At 41.5% G+C, this 25,870-nt stretch overlaps 1 protein-coding gene across 4 annotated transcripts in view; it reads left to right on the top strand.

The window, feature by feature from the left end:
• LOC147111873 (spermatogenesis-associated protein 13-like) overlaps nt 1-25,870 on the top strand; it is a 398,934-nt gene that overhangs the window by 355,247 nt on the left and 17,817 nt on the right. For all 4 annotated transcript variants that reach the window (XR_015079762.1, XM_085999214.1, XM_085999215.1 and 1 more), the window contains 5 exons: nt 4,207-4,343; nt 6,487-6,666; nt 9,419-9,610; nt 11,209-11,388; nt 20,662-20,894. Coding sequence is in view for 3 of the 4 variants with exons in the window: in XM_085999214.1 (XP_085855340.1) it covers nt 4,207-4,343; nt 6,487-6,666; nt 9,419-9,610; nt 11,209-11,388; nt 20,662-20,894 (922 nt within the window). In the remaining variant the exon portion in view is untranslated. The remainder of the gene's footprint in view (nt 1-4,206; nt 4,344-6,486; nt 6,667-9,418; nt 9,611-11,208; nt 11,389-20,661; nt 20,895-25,870) is intronic.

The following is a 25,870-nucleotide window of genomic DNA, read 5'->3' as shown; positions in this document are numbered from 1 at the left end:
TACTTGGTGGCAGTCACTGCACTTTAAACAAAGTCATTGTATGTGGAGTGCTTTGAGATGTTTCCAAGAGACATGGTATGATATTAAACAAATGCAGATCATTTTTTTTAAATGGTGAAAGCTTATCAACTGCGCTCCCCAATCACTCAGTGGATAAATGCACCATTTGTGTTAGTGAGCCATACAAACCAGCATGATCCGATCCTTGATCCTTTATCCTTGGCCTATGCAGATAACCATCTTTTTCCTTTTTTATTAATTTACTCTTAGAATGTGGGTTACGATGGCAAGGCCATCCATAGTTGCCTTGAGAAGGTGATGCTGTGCCACCTTCTTGAGAATTAATTAATTTTACCACTGAGTGGCTTGCTAGGCCACATAAGAGAGCATTAAGAATCAACCAGATAGTACAGGACTGCAGTCATACGTAAGCCAGACCAGCAGGTTTGTAATTGTGAACCAATTGGGTTTTTATGACAATCCGGCAGCTTTTTTTTTCATTTTTTTCTGGTGCCAGTCCATAAACACTACAGTACCTCATCCAGGACAACAGTGACAGCAGCATAACTGGCCTCAGTACCCAAGTGCCAGGGAAGGGAAGAAATTAGCCAGGTTCTTGATCCTGATTGCTATTCACTGACCCAGGCCGAAGGCATGCTTGTGTAGCATTCGGGTAAGTGCAGAATTGGGGCTTAGTTGTGATGTCCCTATGATAAAATAGCTGACAAAGATACAACATTCAGACTAATATGAAGAATAGCACATGGGCGAGGTACTGGAGGGTTTTGGCATCTGTGGAACCATGTTACAGCATGAGCAGTGTTTTCAGGAGAGAAAGGGAGAAAAGGATGGAAAACTTTTTTTTGGGGGGGGGGGTGGAATGCGGTGGCTGTTGGGTGGAGAGGTTTTGGCCCATCTGATGAGAGTCATATATGCATATTTGTTACTAGGTAATGCAATTTTATTTTCATTTTCTTCACTGGATTGCTGCATGTTCTGTCCACTGAGAGTGTACATTCTATTATTGACCTTGGAGACATAAAATACAAGTTTTATATTATGGTGTTGCTTCTGTTTGGTCAGGAGTGACATGCCACTATGCTAATTGCCCTGCTTTGCTTTTAAAACAATGTCACAGCAATCAGCACAATGACGTTTTCTGCATTGTTACTTCTACCAACAGAAAAAGTCTTTGTGTGGGGGTGTTGTCAAAATTATAGTTCTACATTTAATAATGCTACAAGTATGGATGTGTGAATATGTTCCTAATAAATCAAACTTGAAAATCATTCAAAAGCCTCCAGAGTTAGTGTTTTGCTATCAATAATGTTAGGGAGTGTAATAATATATAGGAAGGAGGCATAGGTGGATAAGGTAAGGGTATCAAGCGATACTTCCTTTAATGAATTCCAAGCCCTCGGGTTATGCAACTTGTGCTAACATCAAACTATAATGTGAGGTTGCAAGTGAGATACATTGTTAAATTATCTCAATCGTCACATAAGTACTCAGAGCCCTCTCAAAATCTGACCATGTAGAGTTACTCACCACCATATTAGGCTATATTAATAAAGAAATAATTTTCATTTATATAGTGCCTTTCACAAACTCAGGACATATCAAAGCATCTCGCAGACATTGAAATACTCTTGAAGTGTAGTCACTGTTGTAATGTAGGAAAACGTGACAGCTAATTTGCGCACAACATAATCCACCAACAGTAATAAAATGAATGACCAGATAATCTGTTTTTCTGAGGTTAATTGAGACATATATGTTATTGAGGATACCAAGAGAATTCCCCTACTCCTCTTCAAAAGCGCCATGAATCTTTTATGTCCACCTGAGGGGGCAGATTGGGTCTTGGTTTAACATCTCATCCGAAAGACGGTACCTCTGACAGAGCAGCACTCCCTCAGTACTGCACTGAGCATCAGACTAGTTTGTGCACTCCTGTTTCTGGAGTTGGATTGAACTCATGACTTTCTGACTCAGTGGCGAGAGTGCTGCCAATTATACAAGCCTCACACTAGCACTTCTGTTCTTTATGCTCTGTCAGACAAAACTATTTTGGGGATATAAACCATTTGGTTTAAATCCACTAAACAGCATTCTGACGTGGGAACCAGCGCCGATTTTCACCCTCCCTACCTCGGGGGTGGTGAGGTGAATTGTAATGCTTTCTTTGCCAACTCGACACCTGACTCAGCACAGACCAAGGTTGAATTTTCTTCGTCTATATGGCTCAGTTCTATAATGGACGGGTGCGTTTACCTAATAAACCAATATTTTGCTATCTAATCCAAGAATACTGAATGCAATCTTTATGGAACTATAACATTGTTAGTAAATACCTGAAGCACCAGAAATCTGATGGTATAACTTTGTTTTTTCTGTTCCTCACCTCCAATTTCCTCTCCCACCCTTTATGGGCCATGCATGTTCCCTGAATGAGAGGTGGCATGTTAGTATTCATGGGTTTAACCCTCCTTTAACCAGCCATTTACAGGTCCACAGCAGCGGTCCTGGTTAACTTTTGTTTTGATATTTTTGAGTTGGGAGAGTGCTGTGCCGTCTCTTCTTGATGACAGGATTGAGATCACAAAATCATTGAAAAATCTTTTGTGTTTAACCTTTTGAGTACTGTCGGAGAATTTCTGCACTGAATTTCAATGTAGTCAATTTAATTTGTAAATTCTTGTATCTCCATATTGTTTTGCATTAAAATTTGTCTTGTAGTTGTTAAACTTGGGTATTTTGAAAGAACATTCATTACCAAAGCATTCAACGGACTTGTACCACAGTAAGTACTTGACTTGTGAGTTAGAAAATTCATGATGACACATAAGAATTGATTCTGTGAGGCTTTGTTGGAAGCCTTTGTTGTGTGAAGCATGGGTCAGGAAAGCAGCACGCCTGAAATGCTGCATGCTGCATTTTGAAACTGACCATTGGCACCAAAAGGAGGCTGCCTGCAGGCAAATGCAAGACTCTTTTCCAGTGGATATTTACTTAAATGTGGCCCCTTACAGACTTTGGCAATGGCTCCACCCCCAGCATGCACTACATCTGTATAAAATGGATGGATTGGCCTGCTCATGTGGGATCTTCAAGGGAGATTTTTGCTGCACAGTTAAAAGTTTTAATATTTTTTGCATTTGCAGTTTGATTCTGATGCATTTTGCTCCATCCATTAATTCTTTTTGCTGTGTAGTCTACACTTTGCAATTTTTGGTTTTTTTCTGCCAGCACTTTTCTTTATCATTCTTGGTTGGTGTTGTGGCTGGATATTTCTTTAGGGACTCTTAATTATGCTGCATAATTTAGATGAGGAAAAGGAGTTCATGATGGGTCAACAAATGCATGTATAACAACCCCTGAGGCGTTTTGGCCGTAGCTGTCAATGTAACATTGTTTCTATTTAAATTGAGTGGCTTGGCTCCTCCCTCGGGTAATTGCTCAGAGACCAACCAAATTAAGCACCTTATATAGCGTGAGAATTACAGAAGCTATTGCCAATACCAAACCAAATCTGCAACAAAATGCTTAACTTTTGTCACAGGGTCCCAAAAGAAATGTGTGTCTAAATGAGCATGCTTACCTTTTCTTCCTTTTGATACTAGAAAAACCACTTACATATTTGTAGCTAGATGCAAGGGATTAAGGTGACTGCATTGATTTAGTTGGTCACCTAATTTCATCCAGCTTACACCTGTGCTTTTACCGGAGAGTGGTCTTCAGCCCCAAATAGGGCCTTTCTCCTTTGGGACACCGTTTGCAACAGAACCTCCAATCAAAAGTTTAGCCCATATTTCTTCTTTAGTACCATTCTAAACAATTACTTAGCTTTTCTGCCACCATCACAACTGCCCCTTTAATGACAAGCAGCTGCTCTTTAAAAGCTACTGTTAAGTCTCCTGCCCCTCCCCAGAAAAGTCCCTGGGTGTTTTTCATGTGTTAGGATCTTATTGAAATTAGAGGGAGGGAATAGCATCACATAATTTGACCAGGCGAACTTACTTACTGAGCTGAGTTGAGTTGAGTTGCTTGTAAAGGCACATCCAGACCATGGCCCAGCACAATTTAATGTTGCCACGCTCGCAAAATCTGAGCTACAAGACAGTTAAAAATTAAAATGCTGCATAAACTTTCTATATGTGCATGTGTGTACAACCACCTTTTAAATATTACATTTTACCCTGTTAGTTTCTGCAGATGGAGGCACAGAGTCTTCCGCACTAGTTGATGACAATGGCAGTGAGGAGGATTTTGCTTATGAGGAAATATGCCATGCAAATCCCAGATACCTTCAGCCTGGTGGAGAACAACTTGCTATAAATGAGGTAATAACCTTTATCTTTAATAAATGCTATTCCTGTAAGTAGGATTGGTAGAAGTATAATTTAAAATGTGATTTCAAAGGTCAGGTATTAAAATATAGGACAACACCTATATTGGCATAAAAACAGAAAATGCTGGAAATACTCAGGTCAGGCAGCATCTATGGAGAGAGAAACAGATTTACCTTTCAGGTCAGAACCCTATATTGGCATTTGTGCAAGGATGGAATCAAGAAGTCTGAATTATATCATGAATGTCAGCCCAACCTTTATGTGGATTACTTCCTTGGAACACACTTCAACCTGTGCTTTTCTATGTTATTTATAAAGAGAGTTCATGAATGTATGTCTCTTTAAATTTTCTGTTAATTGCACTAGCACAAATCCCATGGCATTGCTCATGTTGAGTGTGGGGTTTTCTAAGATCACAGGTGTTTTATGCCATTAGTATTACCAGGGACCTCAAGGAGAGAAGAGGGTCAGGAATGGGGGAGGGGAGAGGGAGGTGTAGAGGCAAAGGGGAGTTTACCTCGCGTATGTCCGAGTGCAAATTCTGTCTCATCAGGATACACCTGGGAACCAATTGGGGAGGTGGGTAGCTGGGTGCCAGTTTTTGCCTCAGTAGAGAGGGCAGTTGAATTCTGTCAGTTTCTTATCTGGTATGTGATAGGTTTTCACTCTTTGCTGGCAGTTTCAAAGTATTTTTATGCTTTCTGTTTAGGTTCTACTTATTTCTTAGATGCTTTTCTATCCTTTAGGGAGTGCTAGTTTTATTCTCAGTTTCTTTGGAGAGTTGGCAGGGCTGTTTTCTGTTTGGCCTTGGATGGTCACGGGTGATTTTCAATTTTTGGTGAAAATTAACTTTTTCATACTTTTCCCTGTTCAATTATTCTTCATTCTTCCCTGAGGTGTTCATCATTTTTACGTAATGTTTAAAAAAAATTATTTTGTGGTATCAAAGGTGTGTTTCCAGTTTTTATGTTGGGTGCCCTCTCATGTAACATTGTCAGATATGTTATGCTTATAGCACCACCTTTAGGTGAAATATCTTTGGAATATTGCCACCGATCTGTGTTGTAAATATATAAAACAGCATATCCTCTAATTCACCCAGAGAAGCACCACAGAGATAGCTACAGTAGTATGCAAAAAGGAAAGTCAGTGGGGTTAATTTTGTCTTGGCATGATAGTGTAAAACATCTCCATTGATTGCAGTGGAGATGAAAATTGGGAGACACGTAAAACGGGTGTTTGAATCAATATCACCTGTTTGACACTATCACCCAAACTCAAAATTACCCCTCGTGCGATCCGTTATTGATCTGAGGATCTGTTATGAGTAATTGGCCTCTATTGACCTGAGAAAGGCATAGCAATTGCACCTTGTGGCCTTAAAGGGACACACCAAGTTACAGACAGCTACACTTTGGAAGAACACTATATGTTACATTGTTTAATACTCCTGTCCTTAAGCATTTACTGTGAGCTGCACCATAGGAGATCTACTATTATATTAATATAAATTAAAATGATCGCTTCTCAGCGTAAGCCTCCGCTCCACTTCCAGTGTCAATGTGCTAAACACCAGTGGCCACATATGGTCCACTATGGTGTGCTTATATTTTGTATTTTTTATTCAGTTTAACCATATTATTACAAGTTCATTGAGACAGCTAAAATAGGCGTTATAAATAATGGAAGCCGAGATGCTGATTATTTTTTATTTTAAACTTTTGTTCTTCAATTTTCTTCCCACACCTCTCCTTATGACATTGCTGTCCACAGATGCCAGGTGCCCTCCAGTACCTAGAGCAAGTAGATGTTTTACTCATGTGTGAGCTTTGACAGTGAGTATTGGCAGGCTGTTTTACCATGTGCAGGATCACAGCTAAGACTTATTTTCCCCTTTCTAACTCGGACTGAGGCCAATTTTAGTGCCCTTTTGCCTGCCCAGACTTAGATCAGGGAATGAACCTGAACTCCTCTCTGTATGGCTCTGATAATCACTGAATAAACTCACTGAGCCATTGAGGGTCCCCACTACTTATTGTATTTATTGGCTCCTAATGGTAATAGTACATATTTTGTGACATTTTGCATTCATCCATTAAGGCTGTTGTGAACTGAAACTTGTTTCTTTCTGCAGCTAATAAGCGATGGGCACATTGTCTATGCAGAGGCATTATGGGATCATGTTACCATGGACGATCAGGAACTTGGATTCAAAGCCGGAGAAGTCATCCGAGTACTCGATGCCTCCAACAAGGAATGGTGGTGGGGCATGATTGACGACAAGGAAGCCTGGTTTCCTGCCAGTTTTGTTCGAGTATGTTTTTCAGTACAATGATGATGGATTAACTTTCTCAGACAAGTTAACAATTTTATTTGGTAAACCTTATTTTTAATTTGAGGGGAAGTCTCCCTTCCTCTCTTTCTCCTCGCCCCCCCCCCCCCCCCCATTTCCTGGTTCCTCTGGAATACGTACACACTGGTTGAGGGTAGGTGAGCAACTTCTTCCTTTGCCTCTCTGATCCAATTGCATACACATGATTTGTTGCAGTTTGCATTTAGGGTGAACGCCTGGCATCTCTTTGCACTTTCCCACAGCAGCATGGCTAAGATCAAGAACTTCATTCTAGGAGATCATGGGTACAAACCCATATCCCACTAATCCATGCCATTGTGTGTTGATGACTTTTAGTTATAAGCAAAGTTTTAGATAAATAATATTTCCTGTGTGATGCATAATTTTTCTATCATTCAATCAGTTACAGTATCTTCATTTTTTTAACAGTCAATTGTGTGAGCCTTATTATTAAAGTGGAATAGTGTAAAATGTTATTTACAATTTAACCACTGAATAATTTGAACTAAATTCAACCTTTCTGGACATGTAGCCCATGGAGTTTTGCTCAATAAGAATGAAGATTGGCTAATTGGGTATGGAAGTCAATGTGCCCAACTTGTGGCATTCCCAATTTTCTAACTAATGATGCAGGAGTGGATTTCACAATATTGGGTTTGTGTAGTCCTAAACAGTAATGTATGTGCCCAGCAACATTTCAAGTAGAAGGTGGAAATCATGCTTTGTATATGTGACCACATGATGAATAGGACATGTACCAGAAGTGACGATAGGAACAATAAATTAAATCTTTTTAAAATTAATGTTGTGCTCTGAAAACAAAATTCTCAACAAGGAACTGTATATTACAACAGTTTACTAATAGAATGAATTCTGTAGTCTCAGTTACTCATTGAATACCTTCTATTTGTCCTATATTTATGTTCTTATGGGACCCAATTTACTTTCACCTACAAATCTGTAATGCGATGGCACATGACCTGTAGTCCAGAGTCCATTAATGTAAGAAGATTCGTGTAGTTTCTTCCTCCTCCTAAATATCACACAGATAATAAAAACAATAGCAGACCAAGTCAGTCGGCATCTGAAAAAGATAAACACTTTGGGTAGGACATCTCAAAGAAAGACATAGCTTTGAGCCCATGCTTCTGCCATGTATTTAATGCTTTCCCACGAAATGAGTTGGAGTTTTGGCATGCAGTTGAACCTAGACTGCTCTTATGTACCTCTCTTTTATCAGTTGCAGAGAGACGATGCCATAGGACAAAGAGCAGGTGGGTACCCTCCTCTGATATGAAATAGCATGTGGTATTGTTAGGAGTAGAGAGAAACAAAAGATAAGTGGGAAATTAATCAGTTTAAAAAAAAAAATTAAAAAAATTATTCCTCTTTCTAAACCATTTACAGCACAAGTCCCAGTAAAAATCAGGGAAGTGGTAAGACAAATAGTATAACTTAACCATTGTGTCCATTCATGAAGAAAAAGAGTTTCCACCAAATGTCACTGCCTGATCAGCCTAATGGATAAAATGATCAAATGGTATAAAAGGCAAAGAGGAATTGGAATGTAAATCAGTTCTGCACTGACCTAATACCTCAAATGCCCATTTCTTAGAATTTTTATGGAACAATTGGTAAGAATTAGTTTATTGTTCCCTGTCTAATAGAATCTGTTGTGAAACTGAACCTTTAAACAAACAAACGACACTATTTGAGCATCATTTCATGAAGGACATTGCTGTGCTCAGCTGGTGGATTACATGTACAAACCATAGTTGTACTCCTTAAAGCTCACACAACAATTGCTTGTTTCGAATACATTGGTTTAAAAACAATGCAGAACAAGGCCACAGTATTGCACAAGTTTAACAATGTGTGAAACATCTAATTTTGTATTTCATCAATTCCTCACAAATGTACACACTTTGAGTTGTGCAGTCATCACTAATTATTCATTTTAATTTGTTTACTTCCAATAAACTATATTGAGGTTTTAACACAGACAACATTGTGTTGGATTTGCTTCCAAGGTTGAATTAAGGATAACCAATTTTATTCAGTATTTTAGTGGATGAAACATATTGATTTATATCTTTAAAAAAAAGTCAATATTCAAATAATCTGAAAAGGCATGCATTTTCCTGTAATACAGAGCTATATTGCTTACCTTGTGACCAGTGAGTTCAGTTGAAAAGTCTTGAGGTTGTTTGAGAACTGTTGCAATCTTATTTCTGTACAGTTAATGAGGGGCTGTAGTCTATGCAGCATTACATGCAGCACAAGCAAAATTGGTGGGATTTTATCCTGTATTTTTTTCACAGCCAAGAGGTGATATCTCATACCAAAGAAATTCCAGTTCACTCATGAGAGAAAATGTCATAATCTGATCAGCCCTGTAGTGTAGGCCTGTTATGGGGTTTTCACACTCGTGATAGGACAGAGACAGCAATGGAGAATCCACCTAGATATATAAAATATGTTAAGGTCTGCAGGAACAAACCATATTACAACAACCTTAATACTAGTGGCATCACCAAGAACACCTAGGAAACAATGGCATGGGGCACAACATATCTCCCCTTGTATGTGTAAATTAGAAGTTATAGTTACATATCAATCAGTACCCTACTTAAAAGGCATGAAAGCTTTTCCAACTTGCATATTAGTTTCTACACCAGACAAATTTCCTAAATTTACTTATTTACTTTATTAGCTACGGGTGAACCAGGAAGATGCTGTAGTTGAATACACTGGAAAGTCTCCAGATGAGCAACTTGATGCCAGCTGCAGTAAACATCGCCTTCTCAAAAATGCAGAGAACCAGGAGCAGATGCGAACAAACGTTATCAAAGAGATCATGAACACAGAACGGGTTTACATCAAGCACCTGAAAGACATCTGTGAGGTATTACAAAAGATGCAATTCTGAAACTGGAGGAAATCTCAGTTCATTAAAAAATAATTGGCTGTTGTTCAATTGTAAACCAAGAGACTGGGGGTAGATTTTTGTCTTCACTGCCTGAGCAGTAATCTGGCAGGGCAGATCACCAGATTACCACCTAGGCAATGAAGATAAGAAAAAAAACTTGAATTTGTATAGTGCCTTTCACAACCTTGGTGTCCTAAAGCACTTTACAACTAATTAAATACTTTTGAAGTGTAGTCACCATTGTAATATAGGAAATGCAGCTGACAATTTGTACACATCAAGCTACCACAAACAGCAATGTGCTAATAACTAGATAATTTTTTTAGGTGTTGCTTGAAAGATAACTGTTGGCCAGGACACCAGGGGAGCTCCCTTGCTATTCTTTGAATAGTTCCGTGGATCTTTTACATCAACCTGAGAGGGCAGATAGTGCTTCGGTTTAATGTCTCATCTGAAAGACAGCACCTCCGACAGTGCAGTCTGCCTAGCATTATGTGCTCAAGTGTCTGGAGTGCGACTTGAACCCACAACCTTCTGACTCCTAGGCGAGAGTGCAACTACCACTGAGCCACAATTGACACATTGATGAAAATCAATGGAATGAAAATCAGGCATGAAAGGGCTTATGATGCACCCCGCCAGATTATCGCCCAAAAATCTGAGTGTATGCCTGCTATTTGACTTTGGGACGCATCACAGGTGTGCGCAATCCTGGCCTCACCTAACATCCACATTTTTCTAGTTGGAATTAATGGATAAAGATCAGTAATTGGAATCCTTGGCTAATTTTTTCCCCCTGTGTAGACCAGGGATTGATCTATGTAACTGCCTGGTCTGTATGCCTCAGTATTGCAGTTACCAACTAGGAAAGCCTTTAAAAGGTAGTGGTAAGTAGCTAATAAACTAGTAGTTTATTATAAATGTGAAAGTGCACTTTACAAGCAAGTCTGTGCAAATATAAACTGCCATCAAATTTAAACCATATTGCTGGGGTAGATCAGATTCAAGAGCGATAGTAAGTTGCAGTGTTTTTAAAAAAAAAAATGGACTTTATAAAGAAGCTGGTGAACATTTGTCTGAACATTTTTAATACTGGAAAATAAGTAGTTTCATAAAATTTAAGTTTTTATATTGTACTTGAATATATCTGTCAAGAGGCTGTCACATTAGTTATACTGAGTGTGTGTGTGTGTACGTGGACAATAAAGCATACAAGAATGTTATCTAGTACATTTGATAATTTCAAAATTGGCCCTATGCATTTCAACATGCCATGATCCTGAGTTGTTTCCTTTAATTAGGCTCAGTCAGTAATTAGTACCCTCTGCAATGCTTGAACATGCTGCAGGCTGTCTTCACACAGCTGAATATTTAGTAAGAGTACAAATATTGATTTTTGAATAATTGATTACGGCTGACATTTGTGTAAAGTCAAATTGCCAAACTAAATCTTAGAATTTTCTTTTCAAAATATCTTGCATGGAAGATCAAGACCATTTGTAACCATTATTTCTATCTTATTTGATATGAATTATGTGCAAACTGCTTTATGTGTTATTATCTTTGCTTTTTAGGGGTATATTCGTCAGTGTCGCAAACATACAGGGATGTTTGCTGAAGCACAGTTGAATACCATATTTGGCAACATTGAAGAGATTTACAAATTCCAAAGGAAATTTTTGAAGGACTTGGAGAAACTGTTCAACAAAGATGAGCCTCATCTGAGTGAAATAGGATCCTGTTTCCTTCAATACGTATGTTAAATGCATAATTGTAATGATTTGATTTGCATGATTTCTGGTCGATTCCATCATGGGTGCAATGTTGCAATTTCAAGTTAGAAAATACAAATGGCTTCATCTTCCAGATTCAGATTTCAGTGATTCAACTAAAGTAGTAGGATATACAATTTATTTGAATAGGTACCTATAAAATAATAACAGTAGACCATGCTCCAAAATAAGAACATAATAAGAACATAAGAAGTAGGAGCAGGAGTAGGCCATACGGCCCCTCGGGCCTGCTCCGCCATTCAATAGGATCATGTTCGATCCGAACCTAGACTCACGTCCACTTCCCTGCCTACTCCCCGTAACCCCTAATTCCCTTATCAGCTAGGAAACTGTCTATCTCCGTTTTAAATTTATTTAATGTCGCAGCTTCCACAGCTCTCTGAGGTAGCAAATTCCATAGATTTACTACCCTCTGAGTGAAGAAGTTTCTCCTCATCTCAGTTTTGAAACGGCAGCCCCTTATTCTAAGATTATGCCCCCTAGTTCTAGACTCACCCATCAGTGGAAACATCCTCCCCGCAGCCACCCGATCAAGCCCCCTCACAATCTTCTATGTTTCGATAAGATCGCCTTTCATTCTTCTGAATTCCAATGAGTAGAGGCTCAACCTTTCCTCATAAGTCAACCCCCTCATCTCTGGAATAACCGAGTGAACCCTCTCTGAACTGCCTCGAGAGCAAGTATATCTTTTCTTAAATATGGAAACCAAAACTGTGTGCAATATTCCAGGTGCGGCCTCACCAGTACCCTATATAACTGAAGCAAGACTTCCCTGCTTTTATACTCCATCCCCTTTGCAATAAAAGCCAAGATTCCATTGGCCTTCCTGATTACCTGCATACTAACCTTCTGTGTTTCATGCACCAGGACCCCCAGATCCCTTTGTACTGTAGCGCTTTGCAGTTTCTCTCCATTTAGATAATAACTTGCTCTTTGATTTTTTCTGCCAAAGTGCATAACCTCACACTTTCCAACATTATATTGCATCTGCCAAATCTCTGCCCACTCACTTAGCCTGTCTATGTCCTTTTGCAGGTTTTTTATGTCCTCCACACTCACTGCTTTCCCTCCCATCTTTGTATTGTCGGCAAACTTGGATACGTTGCACTTGGTCCCCTCCTCCAAATCATAATATAGACTGTAAAGAGTTGGGGTCCCAACACTAACCCCTGCGGAACACCACTAGTCTCTGATTGCCAACTCGAGAATGAACCATTTATCCCAACTCTCTGTTTTCTGTTAGATAGCCAATCTTCCACCCATGCCAGTATATTACCCCCAATCCTGTGATTTTTTATCTTGTGCAGTAATCTTTTGTGTGGCACCTTGTCAAATGCCTTTTGGAAGTCCATATACACCACATCCACTGGTTCCCCTTTATCCACCCTGTTTGTTACATCCTCAAAGAATTTGAGCAAATTTGTCAAACATGACTTCCCCTTCATAAAACCATGCTGACTCTGTCCGATTAAATTATGCTTATCCAAATGTCCTGTTACTGCTTCCTTAATAATGGACTCTAACATTTTGCCAACCACAGATGTTAGGCTAACTGGTCTATAGTTTCCAGCCTTTTGTCTACCTCCCTTTTTAAATAAGGGTGTTACATTAGCAGTTTTCCAATCTGCCGGGACCTTTCCTGAATCCAGGGAGTTTTGGAAAATTACCACCAATGCATCCGCAATCCCTACCGCTACTTCTCTCAAGATCCTAGGATGTAAGCCATCAGGTCATGGGGATTTATCCACCTTAAGTCCCATTATCTTACCGAGTACCATCTCCTTAGTGATTTTAATCGTCTTTAGCTCCTCCCCCCCCCTATAGCCCCCTGTTTGTCCAGTGTTACTTTTTTAGTGTCCTCTACTGTAAAGACTGATACAAAATATTTGTTCAGCGTTTCTGCCAACTCCATGTTCCCCACCACTAATTTCCCGGTCTCGTCCTCTAAGGGACCAACATTCACTTTAGCCACCCTTTTTGTTTTTATATAACTGTAGAAACTTTTGCTAGCTTTTAAAATATTTTTTGCTAGTTTACTTTCATAATCTATCTTCCCTTTCTTAATGAATCTTTTAGTTATTCTTTGCTGGCTTTTAAATGCTTCCCAATCTTCTATCCTCCCACTAGATTTGGCTACTTTATATGCCCTTGTTTTCAGTCAGATACTATCCTTTATTACATTACTTAGGCACGGATGGCTGTCTTTTCTTTTATGTCCCTTTTTCCTCAGTGGAATATATTTTTCTTGAAAGTTGTGAAATATCTCCTTGAATGTACACCACTGCTCATGTACCGTCTTACACCTTCATCTATTTTCCCAGTCCACTTTAGTCAACTCTGCTCTCGTACCTTCATAGTCTCCTTTATTTAAGCTTAGTACGCTGGTTTGAGATCCAACTCTCTCACTCTCCAACTGAATTTGGAATTCAACCATGTTATGGTCACTCATTCCAAGGGGATCCTTTACTAGGACATTTTTTATTAATCCTGTCTCATTACACAGGACCAGATCTAAGATTGCCTGCCCCCTGGTTGGTTCAGTAACATACTGCTCAAGGAACCCGTCCCTAATGCACTCTATGAACTCTTCCTCAAGGCTGCCCTGCCCAATTTGATTTGTCCAGTCAATATGAAAGTTAAAATCCCCCATGATTATAGCTGTTCCCTTATTACAAGCCCCAACTATTTCCTGATTTATACTCCGACCAATAGAGTTGCAACTGTTAGGAGGCCTATAGACTACGCCCACTAGTGACTTTTTCCCCTTATTATTCCTTACCTCCACCCAAACCATTTCACTATCCTGATCCTTTGACCCAATATCATTTCTCACTATTGCAGTGATTCCATCCTTTATTAACACAGCCACCCCACCTCCCTTACCTTCCTGTCTGTCCTTCCTAATAGTCAAATACCCCTGGATGTTTAGTTCCCAGTCATGGTCACCCTGCAGCCATGTCTCCGTAATGGCCACCAGATCATGCCCATGTGTAGTTATTTGTACCGTCAACTCGTCTATTTTGTTACGAATCTCGTCATAGTCGAGGAATCTGGGGCACGACAGCAGTGGGCAGAAGTGGATTCCGAAGCGGGATCTGTTTACAAATGGATCTGTGATCCCATTTGGTCTAATTCAGATTTTGAGTTGTGTCACAATTTTTAACACTAGATATTTTCTAGGTTTCAGCATCACCAGCCACTTCTGTAAGTAGACCTTGTATCTCCTATGATCCAGAGTACAGGTTTTCTGCCTAATATCTAGTTAAACAGTAGCATGACCCAGGGATTGTAACAGAAATCCCTTACTGAAATATGTGTGATACCACATGAATTCTCTCTTTGCAGAAGGTGAACTAAATAAGGCACAGGCTTTGGGCCATGATCTGGTTTATTTACATAATAAAGTACATGAATGAACAATATGCAGTTTGACACAATAAGAACATATATTTTCCTATATCTCTGGGTTATGAAAGCAATAAAACTACAATTGGTTTTCTGTCTAAATGTATAAGACCGAAGATTGCCTTTTCCAGTTTTATCCTTTGAAGCTATGCTGGCTCAGACAAATTAGACAGTCTGGTGGTGAAACCAGAGACATCTCTGACTTGAGAGAGAACAAAAGAGAGCTCATCCCTGCAAACTACTTCCCTTAAGTGTCTGAGATGGGGGTTCAATCACAGAGGGCTCCAGATCAGGGCTGGCCCTTGAACAAAGGATATACCGATCATGATTTAATTAATCCAAAATTGTTATTCATCAATATTGAATGAAAACAATTTATCAATAACCTAAAATGTTTGTCAATGAACGTGACTACCTCAGCGAACTTTGACCTTAGCGCTGAGTTCAGCGCTGATTCCTAAGCTCGCCATGAAAACCGAACAGACTGACAGAGCCGCTGTCAGTACCTCTTTAAAGAGACACACACAGCTTTCAGGTAAGTTTGCTTTTAAGCTTTTGGGCTGGATTTTTAAAAATGTTATTGAAGTAGTGGCTTCGTGCAATACATGTTAAAAGTTTTTTTTAAGTGTACAGGGAGTGCTGCTGTGCTGGACCTGCTCCTGGGGGGAGTTGTGCATTGAGAAGTGTGCGAGGCTAGTGGTGCAGTTGGGAGGAGACGGCTTTTGAAGATGCATTCACTGACCTTGACCAGTGGTCTGACGTCATGAAGCTTCTTTGGGCACTGGAGCCAGGTGGTGGCAGTGACGGCCTAGGTGGTGTGGTCCCACATCATTCTAAAGCGTATGAGATTCTGGGTGCCCCTTCCCTGGCTTGATGAGCTATTTGTGTTGGTGCTGAACCACTTTTCCCATTTTTTTTTTAAGGTGTGGAAAGGAATTCAACTTGAAGAGCTGAAGACTCCCATTTGGGAATTCTTTTTAATGTTATGTTTTTCATAAGACAGATGAGCTGTAAGGGCTAAAAACTGCCAATTTTTACATAATTTTTACTTTTTTCATTTCAAAAGGCAGTGCCCCTTTAAGAGAGCGAATTGCTTCCTGAAATGGGGCCTCGCTTTCAGAGCAGGCTGTTCTAGCTGCAATGATGCTTTGGTCACGTTGCATTGGGGCCTCCTGCTGGCATGAATGCCACCAAGACGGCATTGCACAGAGAGTTAAGCACTGGCTCAGCACCAATTTTTTTCGATCCTGCCAGCACCACTTTTCGGCAGCTGTTAACCACCACCAGCTTTCGTGGCGGCTATGAATTTCTAGGCCTAATATGACTTAGTGGATGCAGCCTATGCAAATAGGCTATTAATTGTAAGGTATTAATAACTTTAAGAAATGATCTGTCTTCAGGTATCCAGCTGTGCAGATTTGCTCTTTGACCAATGTACCCTATTAACTCATGTATACTCAACACAATTTCATAGAGTACAATCAGTTTAAGTTGGGGGTACCGTTTTGGGATTGAGTTATGTTTAATGGTTAAAACAAAGTGAATTTGCACAGGTTTAGAAAGACGAGCCACTTTGGGGAATATCACAACTCTGTCTATTTCAAACTGACACAATGATACTAAGCCCATTATCCAGGATGACCAGGGGGGCACGGTGGCATAGTGGTTAGCACTGTTGCCTCACAGCGCCAGGGACCCGGGTTCAAATCTGGCCTCGGGCGACTGTCTGTGTGGAGTTTGCACATTCTCCCTGTGTCTGCGTGGGTTTCCTCCGGGTGCTCCGGTTTCCTCCCACAGTCCAAAGATGTGCAGGTTAGGTTGATTTGGCTATGATAAATTGACCCTTAGTGTTAGGGGATTAAATACGTGGGGTTACGGGGATAGGGTGGGATATGTGTCGGTGCAGGCTCGATGGGCCGAAATGGCCTCTATCTGCACTGTAGATTCTGTGAATCTGTGACTGGTGACATTAAACAATTTGCCTCCCAGGTGGAGACCAGGTATTCACACCCATTGAGGTGGGGATGATCCTATTCATGGCATGACATGCCTGAGAAGAATATACTCCTGGGGAGGGGCAGTTGGTTTGGTTGACAAGCCTGCTGGCGAACCTTGCACAGGAAAATGTCAGACATACTGCTTCTTTACTTCCTGGGGTCAGAATTAACAGGAAAAAGAAGGGAATCCATGGTTGGGGATAGAACAAGGGACCAGAAGACCCAGTCTTGGTCCCAGAGTTGGAAGCTAAAACTGCAGGGGCTCAAGTTGGAAGTTAGCTATGCTGACGCTGTAGACTCTGCCAGTGGATCAGCTATCACCGTCCCTCTCCACATCTCCCTCCAGAATGTCCGTTTACTTGTGAACAAGGCACTTGCCATTCATGAGCTTATTGTGGATTATTGCATCAACATCATCGCCTTGATGGAAACCTGGCTGACTGGTGATGCGACCTTCCCCCTAAAGGAAGCCTCCCCACCTGGCTATACCTTCCACCACTTGCCCCGCCCAAACTGCCATGGGGGCGGTGTGGCTCTTATCACAGCTTGGTCTGTCCCACTACTCCTCTGGCACCACCTCCTCCTTTAAGCATCTCACCTTGTTCCACCCCTCTCGCCTCTCATTTTAAAATCCTCGTTCTCTATCGCCCACCCAAGAACCATGCCAATTTCTCACCGAGGCATCTTCACTGCTTTCCTTCCTCAGCCTCTGCACCAAGAGACTTCTCATCCTCAGTGATTTCAACCTCCACCTCTTCCCCTGAGTTCACTGCCCTCCTAACCTCCCTTAACCACTCCCTCCATAGAAACTCCCTTATCCATATTCACGGCCACCTCCTTGACCTTGCCATCTCAGGTGGCCTTGTGTCAATCACAGTTGAGGCTATCTCTGATCACCTTCCTTGTCTCACTCTCCACCCACATCCTTCTTCCCCCTCCCAACCTTACTTCTGTGTCTGCCCCGGAAACAAAAATCTCTCCCAATTCACTTACAACTGCACTTTCAATATTCCAACTGTCTAGCCTTTGGTCCTACATTCTCCACGATATTTCGGCGCAATCACGCCGCCACCTCCACTTTTGATGCCTTAGGCCCCATTAAAGCAATTACTCACTCTCACCCTGGTCGTTCCCCCAGGTATGGCCCTCATCTCCGCTTCCTTAAGTCCAATGGTCGCAGACTTGAATGTTTATGGGGGACAACTAATTTAGCCATTCATCGCTGGATTTGTCTGGAACACATAAAGCACTGTCGGGTCCTGCTCTCCTCTACCAAAACTGCTCACTCTTCTAGGATCATCCTGGAATGCAAAGATAATCCCCGGCTGCTTTTCTCTACCACAAAACGTCATCTTAAACCGCTCTCCCCTGCCTCCTCCACCCTCACCTCCAACAAGAAGTGCGAGGAGCTCATGGACTTTTGTCACGAAGATTAAGATTAAGACCATCCGTTCAGCTGCCTCTGCTGCTTCCCTCCCTTCCCCAAGACCACTGAGCCAAACTTCCTCTAAGGTTCCCCATGCCCTAGCTCTGAACTCTCATCTTTCTCTAGTTTCTCCAATATTTCCCCTCATGCCCTTTCCGATCTCATCTTGCCCATGAGACCCACCTCCTGCTCCCTCGACCCTATTTCCACCAAACTGCTAACCACCCAACTTCCCTTCCTGGCCCCCATGCTAGCTGATATTGTTAACGGTTCTCTCTCCTGGGGTACTGCCCCCTCCCCTTCAAAACTGCTGTTCTCACACCTCTCTTCAAAAAAATCATCCCTTGATCCCTCTGTCCTTGCAAACTACCGCCCCATCTCTAACCTCCCTTTCCTCTCAAGTCCTTGAATGTGCTGTCGCCTCCCAATTCCGTGCCCATCTTTCCCAGAACTCTATGTTTGAATCCCACCAATCAGGTTTCCACCCCTGCCACAGTACTGAAACAGCTCTTAATAAAGTCACAAATTACATCCTATGTGACTGACCGTGGTAAACTATTCCTCCTCGTCCTTCTTGACCGGTCTGCAACCTTTGATGTGGTTGACCACAACATCCTTCTCCAACGCCTCTCCTCCATTGTCCAGCTGGGTGGGACTGCCCTCGCCTGGTTCCATTCTTGTCTATCCAGTCATAACCAAGAGAATCACCTGCAATGGCTTCTCTTCCTGCTCCCGCACTGTTATCTCGAGTCCCCCAAGGATCTATCCTTCGCTGCTTTATCTCATCTACATGCTGCCCCTCGGCAACATCATCCAAAAACACAATGTCAGGTTCCACATGTAAGCTGACGATATCCAGCTCTACCTCACTACTTCTCTCGACCCCTCCACTGTCTCTAAATTGTCAGACTGCTTGTCCAACATCCAGTACTGGATGAGCGGATATTTCCTCCAACTAAATATCGTGAAGACTGACGCCATTGTCTTGGGTGCCCACCACAAACTCCGTTCCCTACCCTGGCAACTGTCTGAGGCTGAACCAGACACTTCGCAACCTTGGTGTTCTATTTGACCCCGAGGGGCAGCATGTGAAGTGCCTTGGGACGTTTTACTACGTTAAAGGAGCTATATAAATATAAGTTGTTGTTGTTATGAACTTCCGACCACATCCGCACCATCACTAAGGCCGCCTACTTCCACCTCCGTAACACTGCCCGACTCCACCACTGCCTCAGCTCATCTGCTGAAACCCTCATCCATGTCTTTGTTACCTCTAGACTTGACTATTCCAACGCACTCCAGGTCGGCCTGCCATTTTCAAACTTCCATAAACTTGAGCTCATCCAAAAATCTGCTGTCCGTGTCCTAACTTGCACCAAGTCCCATTCACCCGTCACCCCTGTGCTCGCTGACCTACATTGGCTCCTGGTTGAGCAATGCCTCGATTTCAAAATTCTCATCTTTGTTTTCAAATCCCTCCATGGCCTTGCCTCTCCCTATCTCTGTAACCTCTTCCTGCCCTACAACCCTCTGAGATCTCTGTGCTCCTCCAATTCTGGCCTCATGCGCATCACCTATTTTATATCGTTCCACCTTTGGCGGCTGTGCTTTCAGCTGCCTCGGCCCTAAGCTCTGGAATTCCCTCACTAGACCTCTCTCCCAGCGTCCCCCATAAGCTGCACTGCCTCCTGCGTGGCCTGCCTCCCCCAAGGCGTGACCCATTGTATTTACAATGGAAAAGCCGGTGAGTGGCATGCGCAGGACCTTGCAGGTGACTGCGTGGCCGCTTAGCAGGAACATTGCTCTCTACCTCTCTCTCCTTTTAAGATGTTCCTTAAACCATACCTCTTTGGCAAAAACAAGTCAGCCCATGAAAAGGACAAGTCAGGCAGTTTATTTTTTTTTTCCATTTTTCGAGGAGAGATGCAAGTTTGAATGAATTGAGTGCATTTACCTTGACTGTTAACAGTATTTCACTTGCCTGTGAAATAAAGCAGCTCAACAATTCATATCTGGCCTTGTCTTTTGGTCTGACTTAGAAAAGATTAGTAAAAGACATCACACCCAGGACATATCACAAGCAGGTGCTTTGCTACTCGCCTGGGTTATAGTATTGTATAGTTAGATATTGGCGGTATGGGCAGGCCTTGGAGTAAGATGGTCAGACTGCTTATGCACCACTGTACCCAAGAGAATATCTAATGCAGACCCAAAAACTGTAACAAACGCTTGCATTGGAATTAGCTTTTTTATTGGTGCGGAAGAGGGGGAAGTCTGTGAATATGGTACTTATAAATGTTGATTACTGGTAAATGTTTTAGATTTTCAGTTAGATGGAGATGTGATTAAAAGTGTAGCAATCAATTTTTCAGGCCCCTTTTATTAATGACTAATTTTTCTTTACAGCAAGAAGGGTTTGGGATATACTCTGAATATTGCAACAATCATCCCAGTGCATGTGTTGAGCTCGCCAAACTAATGAAACAAAGCAAATATCGACACTTTTTTGAGGCCTGTCGACTGCTTCAACAGATGATTGACATCGCCATTGATGGCTTTCTTCTTACTCCAGTCCAGAAGATCTGTAAATACCCACTACAGCTTGCTGAATTACTCAAATACACTACCCCAGATCACAGGTATGAGAATCTGAACTCCAAATTCAGTCCACGCTGACTGAAAAAAATATAAATAAGTTATTTTCTTCTCTCCCATTGCTTCAGTCTCTCTTGTGACAATGTATCATCCTTGGCCGAGATCGGCATTATCAAAATGTAAGAGCAACTTCCAGCACAGAAACTTATACTTAAAATATTTGCGCTCTTCCTGGAATATCCCACATGGCAGTGATCACAGATGTCTCGTATTGTGCAAGTCTTTGTACCTGCAACAATACTGGGTTTGGGTTAGGAGCCCTTTTTATTGTGTCAATTTGAGTTTGTTAAATTTTTCTGCATGATTATAGTGGGAGGTCATATTCCAGATTTTCTTTGGACCCCAGATATTTCCTGTAGCTAGGCATCAAAACTGAGATGAGGAGAAACTTCTTCACTCAGAGGGTAGTAAATCTATGGCATTTGCTACCTCAGAGAGCTGTGGAAGCTGCGACATTAAATAAATTTAAAACGGAGATAGACAGTTTCCTAGCTTATAAGGGAATTAAGGGTTATGGGGAGCGGGCAGGGAAGTGGACGTGAGTCTAGGTTCGGATCAGCCATGATCCTATTGAATGGCGGAGCAGGCCCAAGGGGCCGTATGGCCTACTCCTGCTCCTACTTCTTATGTATCTTATAGCAGGTATCCTTTTGAACCACATCTATTCCTAAATCTCCTGTATGGCGAGTGGGGTCTTATTGCAAAAGAAAATAAGGTGGCCTACAATTTCTCTCATGTTGAATTCTGGACTTGGCTAGATTGCTGTGGAATTGAGGCCCACTCGCCCTTTTCAGACTTTATACGTGGCATAGGAGAGAACATAAAATGGGGAAAAGAAAAACACAGAGATTGAAAAAAATCCTGTCTACTGATCTCTGCACAAAACTTTTACAGATAGAATGTATTATTGGAGAAACACTGAGGGAGCTTTACCCTACATCTGACAATTTGTGTGCCTGACCTAGTTGATAGAGACCACAAAACATGGAAAACATTTAATTCCTCTTTCCTCCTCTCCTGAAGGTATTGACCAGGGGTACACTTCAAGAAGTGCTTGACACCTTTCGGTACCACACCCAATTGGCAATTATTCAGATGTGAGCCTCAGTGATAAATGCTGGTAGACTATTTTTGGTGCTTCACTTCCCAACCTTGCCTAAGATCCACAAATGCACTCTTCCAGCAGGGGTCACTGTTTAGCAAACAGGAGTGGGAAAACCCTGATCAATTGTCCATTAACCTAGTCCGGGGGGCTGAGGCCAATTGTACTGGCACTGAGATAAGTTAACTCAGCACAGAACGGGAATCGAACCTGGAACCTTTCAAATCTGTTTGGCTCAACTGGTCACTGCTTTAACCAACTGAGTCATATAGGGAGTTTAAAAGTAATTTTTCAATGATTTTGAACAAGGAAAAAGTTTTACACATAGTATGAAGCAGTAACTTCTATCTTTTAAACAAGCAGCACAGATGGTGTATAGCTGATTGTCGTTTGGAGTTTCAAAGACAGGGGCCCTGAATTTCCGCTCGGAGGCTTCCCGCGGGCGAAAGCCTCCGACCAGCACAATAAATCTGCACCGACCTGAAGTCTGTTCCCACATGGAGAGTTGCGCTTTGAGTCTGCAGAGTCCTGGGCCGCGTATGACGTTACGCCGCCCAGGAGCGCAGCGTGCGCGGAGCCGAGGGCTTCATTTGTAAGTGAGACCCGCTGACAAGACCTGTCAAAATTCCACATTTGTGTAGGCCACGCCCCCCAATTTTTTTAACCATGCAGAGCCTTTAGCATTGAAAGCAGCTGTAATTCTCAGTGGTAAGTTCTTTTTTTATAGTTTTAAAAACCTTTTGTAAACTTCTAGAAAATTTTAAAGACTTTTACATGGATTTGAAGATTTTTAAATAGTTTTAAAGACTTTTAAAGAGATTTAAAGCAATTTAAAGAGTTTTAAAACCTTGAAAGAATTTTCTAATCATTTTAATTAAACAACAAAGTGAAATGGAAGGAGCAAATATAGTTGTGATGATGCAGAGAGCTCAGAATTTTAATGATGATGACAACATCAGCACACTTCTCAATGAGGTTGAGGCAAAGAGCCTGTGGCTCATTGGGACTGCGCAAAGGACAAATGACAGCTTGGACAGAAGTTCACTTGGCACGAGAGGGCTCTGGTCACGGGGAAGGGGAAAGCGCAGGCGACAGTAGGGTGCCACCTTTTGCACAATCCACCTCCTTTGACCCTCGGACACAGATGCGAGGGGGCATACCTGCCAGTTCTTTAATGTTTACTATTATTTAAATGTTGGTGTTATTTCTTGAAATTTATATTTGTGACAGTGAATTTAACCATTTCATTTCATATGTATAGCCTGTAGTCACTTTAAAGTCTTTTTTCAACTTTTTTTTATTAACAACCAATTTAACATTACAACTGTTTAAGAAGTAGAAAATAGCTAGTTTACATCTTGAATGTAAAGTCTTTATTGCACTAAGAAACTCAAAAAAGCCACTTTAAACTGTTTACATTTTTTTATCAACCAATTTATCTTGGCAAATGTATAAAAAGTAGAAAATAGCTAGCTAATAATTTGTATTTAAAGACAAAGAACATCAAAAAAGTACATCAAAAGTCTTTGATGCTGCAATAAAAGTTCACTTGTTGCACTTTAAATTGTGCGTAGAATCATAGAATGGTTACAGCATGGAAGAAGGTCATTCGGCCCGTCGAGCCCGTGCCAGCTCTCTGCAAGAGCACTTCAGCTAGTCCCACTCCCTCACCCTTTCCCTGTAGCCTTGCAATTTTTTTCTTTCAGGTACTTATCCAACTCCCTTTTGAAAGCTGTTATTGAATCTGCCTCCACCACCCTTTCAGGCAGTGAATTCCAGATCTTAACTACTCGCTGAGTAAAAAAGTTTTTCTTATTTTGCCTTTGGTTCTTTTGCCAATCACCTTAAATCTGTGTCCTCTGGTTCTTGACCCTTCCACCAATGGGAACAGTTTCTCTCTCTCTACACTGTCCAGACCCCTCAATGATTTTGAACATCTCTATCAAATCTCCACTCAACCTTCTCTGCTCTAAGGAGAACAACCCCAGCTTCTCCAGTCTATCCACGTAACTGAAGTCCTTCATCCCTGGAACCATTCTCGTAAATCTTTTCTGCACCTTCGCTAAGGCCTTCACATCCTTCCTGAAGTGCGGTGCCCAGAATTGGACACAATACTCCAGTTGAGGCCGAACCAGTGTTTTATAAAGGTTCTTCATAATTTCCACGCTTTTGTACTCTATAATGCTATTCATGAAGCCCAGGATCCCATATGCTTTTTTAACTGCTTTCTCAACCTGCCCTGCCACCTTCAACAATTTGTGCACATATACCCCCAGGTCTCTCTTTAGGATTGTACCCTTTAGTTTATATTTCCTCTCTTCATTCTTTCTACCAAAATGTATCACTTTGCACTTTTCTGCGTTAAATTTCATTTGCCACATGTCCACCCATTCCACCAGCCTGTCTATGTCTTCTTGAAGTCTATCACTCTTCTCTTCACTGTTCACTATACTTCCAAGTTTTGTGTCATCTGCAAATTTTGAAATTGTGCCCTGTACACCCATGTTCAAGTCATTAATATATATCAAGAAAAGCAGTGGTCCTAGTCCTGACCCCTGGGGAACACCACTGTATACCTTCCTCCAGTCCGACAAACAACCGTTCACCACTACTTCTGTTTCCTGTCACTTTGCCAATTTCATATTCATGCTGCCACTGTCCCTTTTATTCCATGGGCTTCAACTTTGCTTTGTTCTTTTCTGTGCCTTGCTGGGGGAGGTAGGAGGTGACACTAACACCTTGTAAACGTGTTGGCTACTAGCTGTTCCCTTACAGCTTTGCTTTCGGCAGCACTTGGCTCCTCCCCGTCAGGCCTGGCCACAGGGACATTGGCATCCTCCATTTCAGCAGGGCACTCGTCCGCAGGGTTAGGTTGAGGCATGTTTCTCCCGCACAGGCTTCCTCTTTAAATAGATGCACTACGTGTAGGAAGAAAATGGAAAGAGTTGTAAAAGTCATCTTAATAAAGTGAGTGGGTAGAAATTCACATTGGACGGTGCTGCAAAACAGGTGGTATGGGATCGGCCACCCGTTGTACCCGCCTGATGAATATCACTGCCTGAGACTTTTATGTATGACTTTGTAAAAATTTTAACTTTTTTTATGCTGTTTAAAAATTAACATTTAAAACATTCATATATTCTGGCACAATAATTTTACACATTAGTAAATGTGAAAAAAAATCATTTTTAAACAATCATTTTCAAGTTTAAAAAAAATGAAATCTAATTGAATAGAATGCTTACCTTGTCACAGCGAAAGTTCCTCTTTAAATTACCTACACTCCTCCAAACAAGATCCAAAACCAATGAAATATTTAACAAATTAAAGTTGTTAAAAACTTAAATCAGGCTTTGTACCAAGAACTTTGTTGACTTTAAAAGCTAAAAGGATCCCATTTCCCAACCCCCTGACTTCCACGCCTTCTTTCTGCTGCTTCTTTAGATAGAATGCGGGCAGTAGCAGTTTCGTCCGTAACTGCTGGCCAGTAGTTGGGCAACTGGCGCAAATCTGCGCCAGCAGTGCTGCTTCTCCTGGGGATGCGTGCAGTCTGTCGAAAGGATTATTGACAGATCGCAAGTTCCGAGTTTTAGTGCCTGCGCTTCGCATGTCTAAACCTAGAACTTGCGCGGCCCCTACAGGCACGTGCGCACCTCGTACCCACCCGTAGGGGTCGCAAAATACGGCCCAGGGTGTAATTGGACAAAAATATTTTTTTGCTGCTATATCTGTATCTGACATCAGACTTTAAAAATAAAGATTTCAAACTCGGTTTGGAGAAACTAATTTTGTTATAAGAGTAACTTTCCACCCAGCTGAATTGATTTATTGCTGGTCCTCTTGTAAATTGTATTTAAT

This window comes from Somniosus microcephalus, chromosome 10 (genome assembly GCF_052327205.1).
Source record: "Somniosus microcephalus isolate GS21.2 chromosome 10, FLI_Smic_1.0, whole genome shotgun sequence".
Classification (NCBI taxonomy): Eukaryota; Metazoa; Chordata; class Chondrichthyes; order Squaliformes; family Somniosidae; genus Somniosus; species Somniosus microcephalus.
Note: the sequence above shows the minus strand (reverse complement) of the source record. Positions and strands in the feature narration are given on the sequence as shown.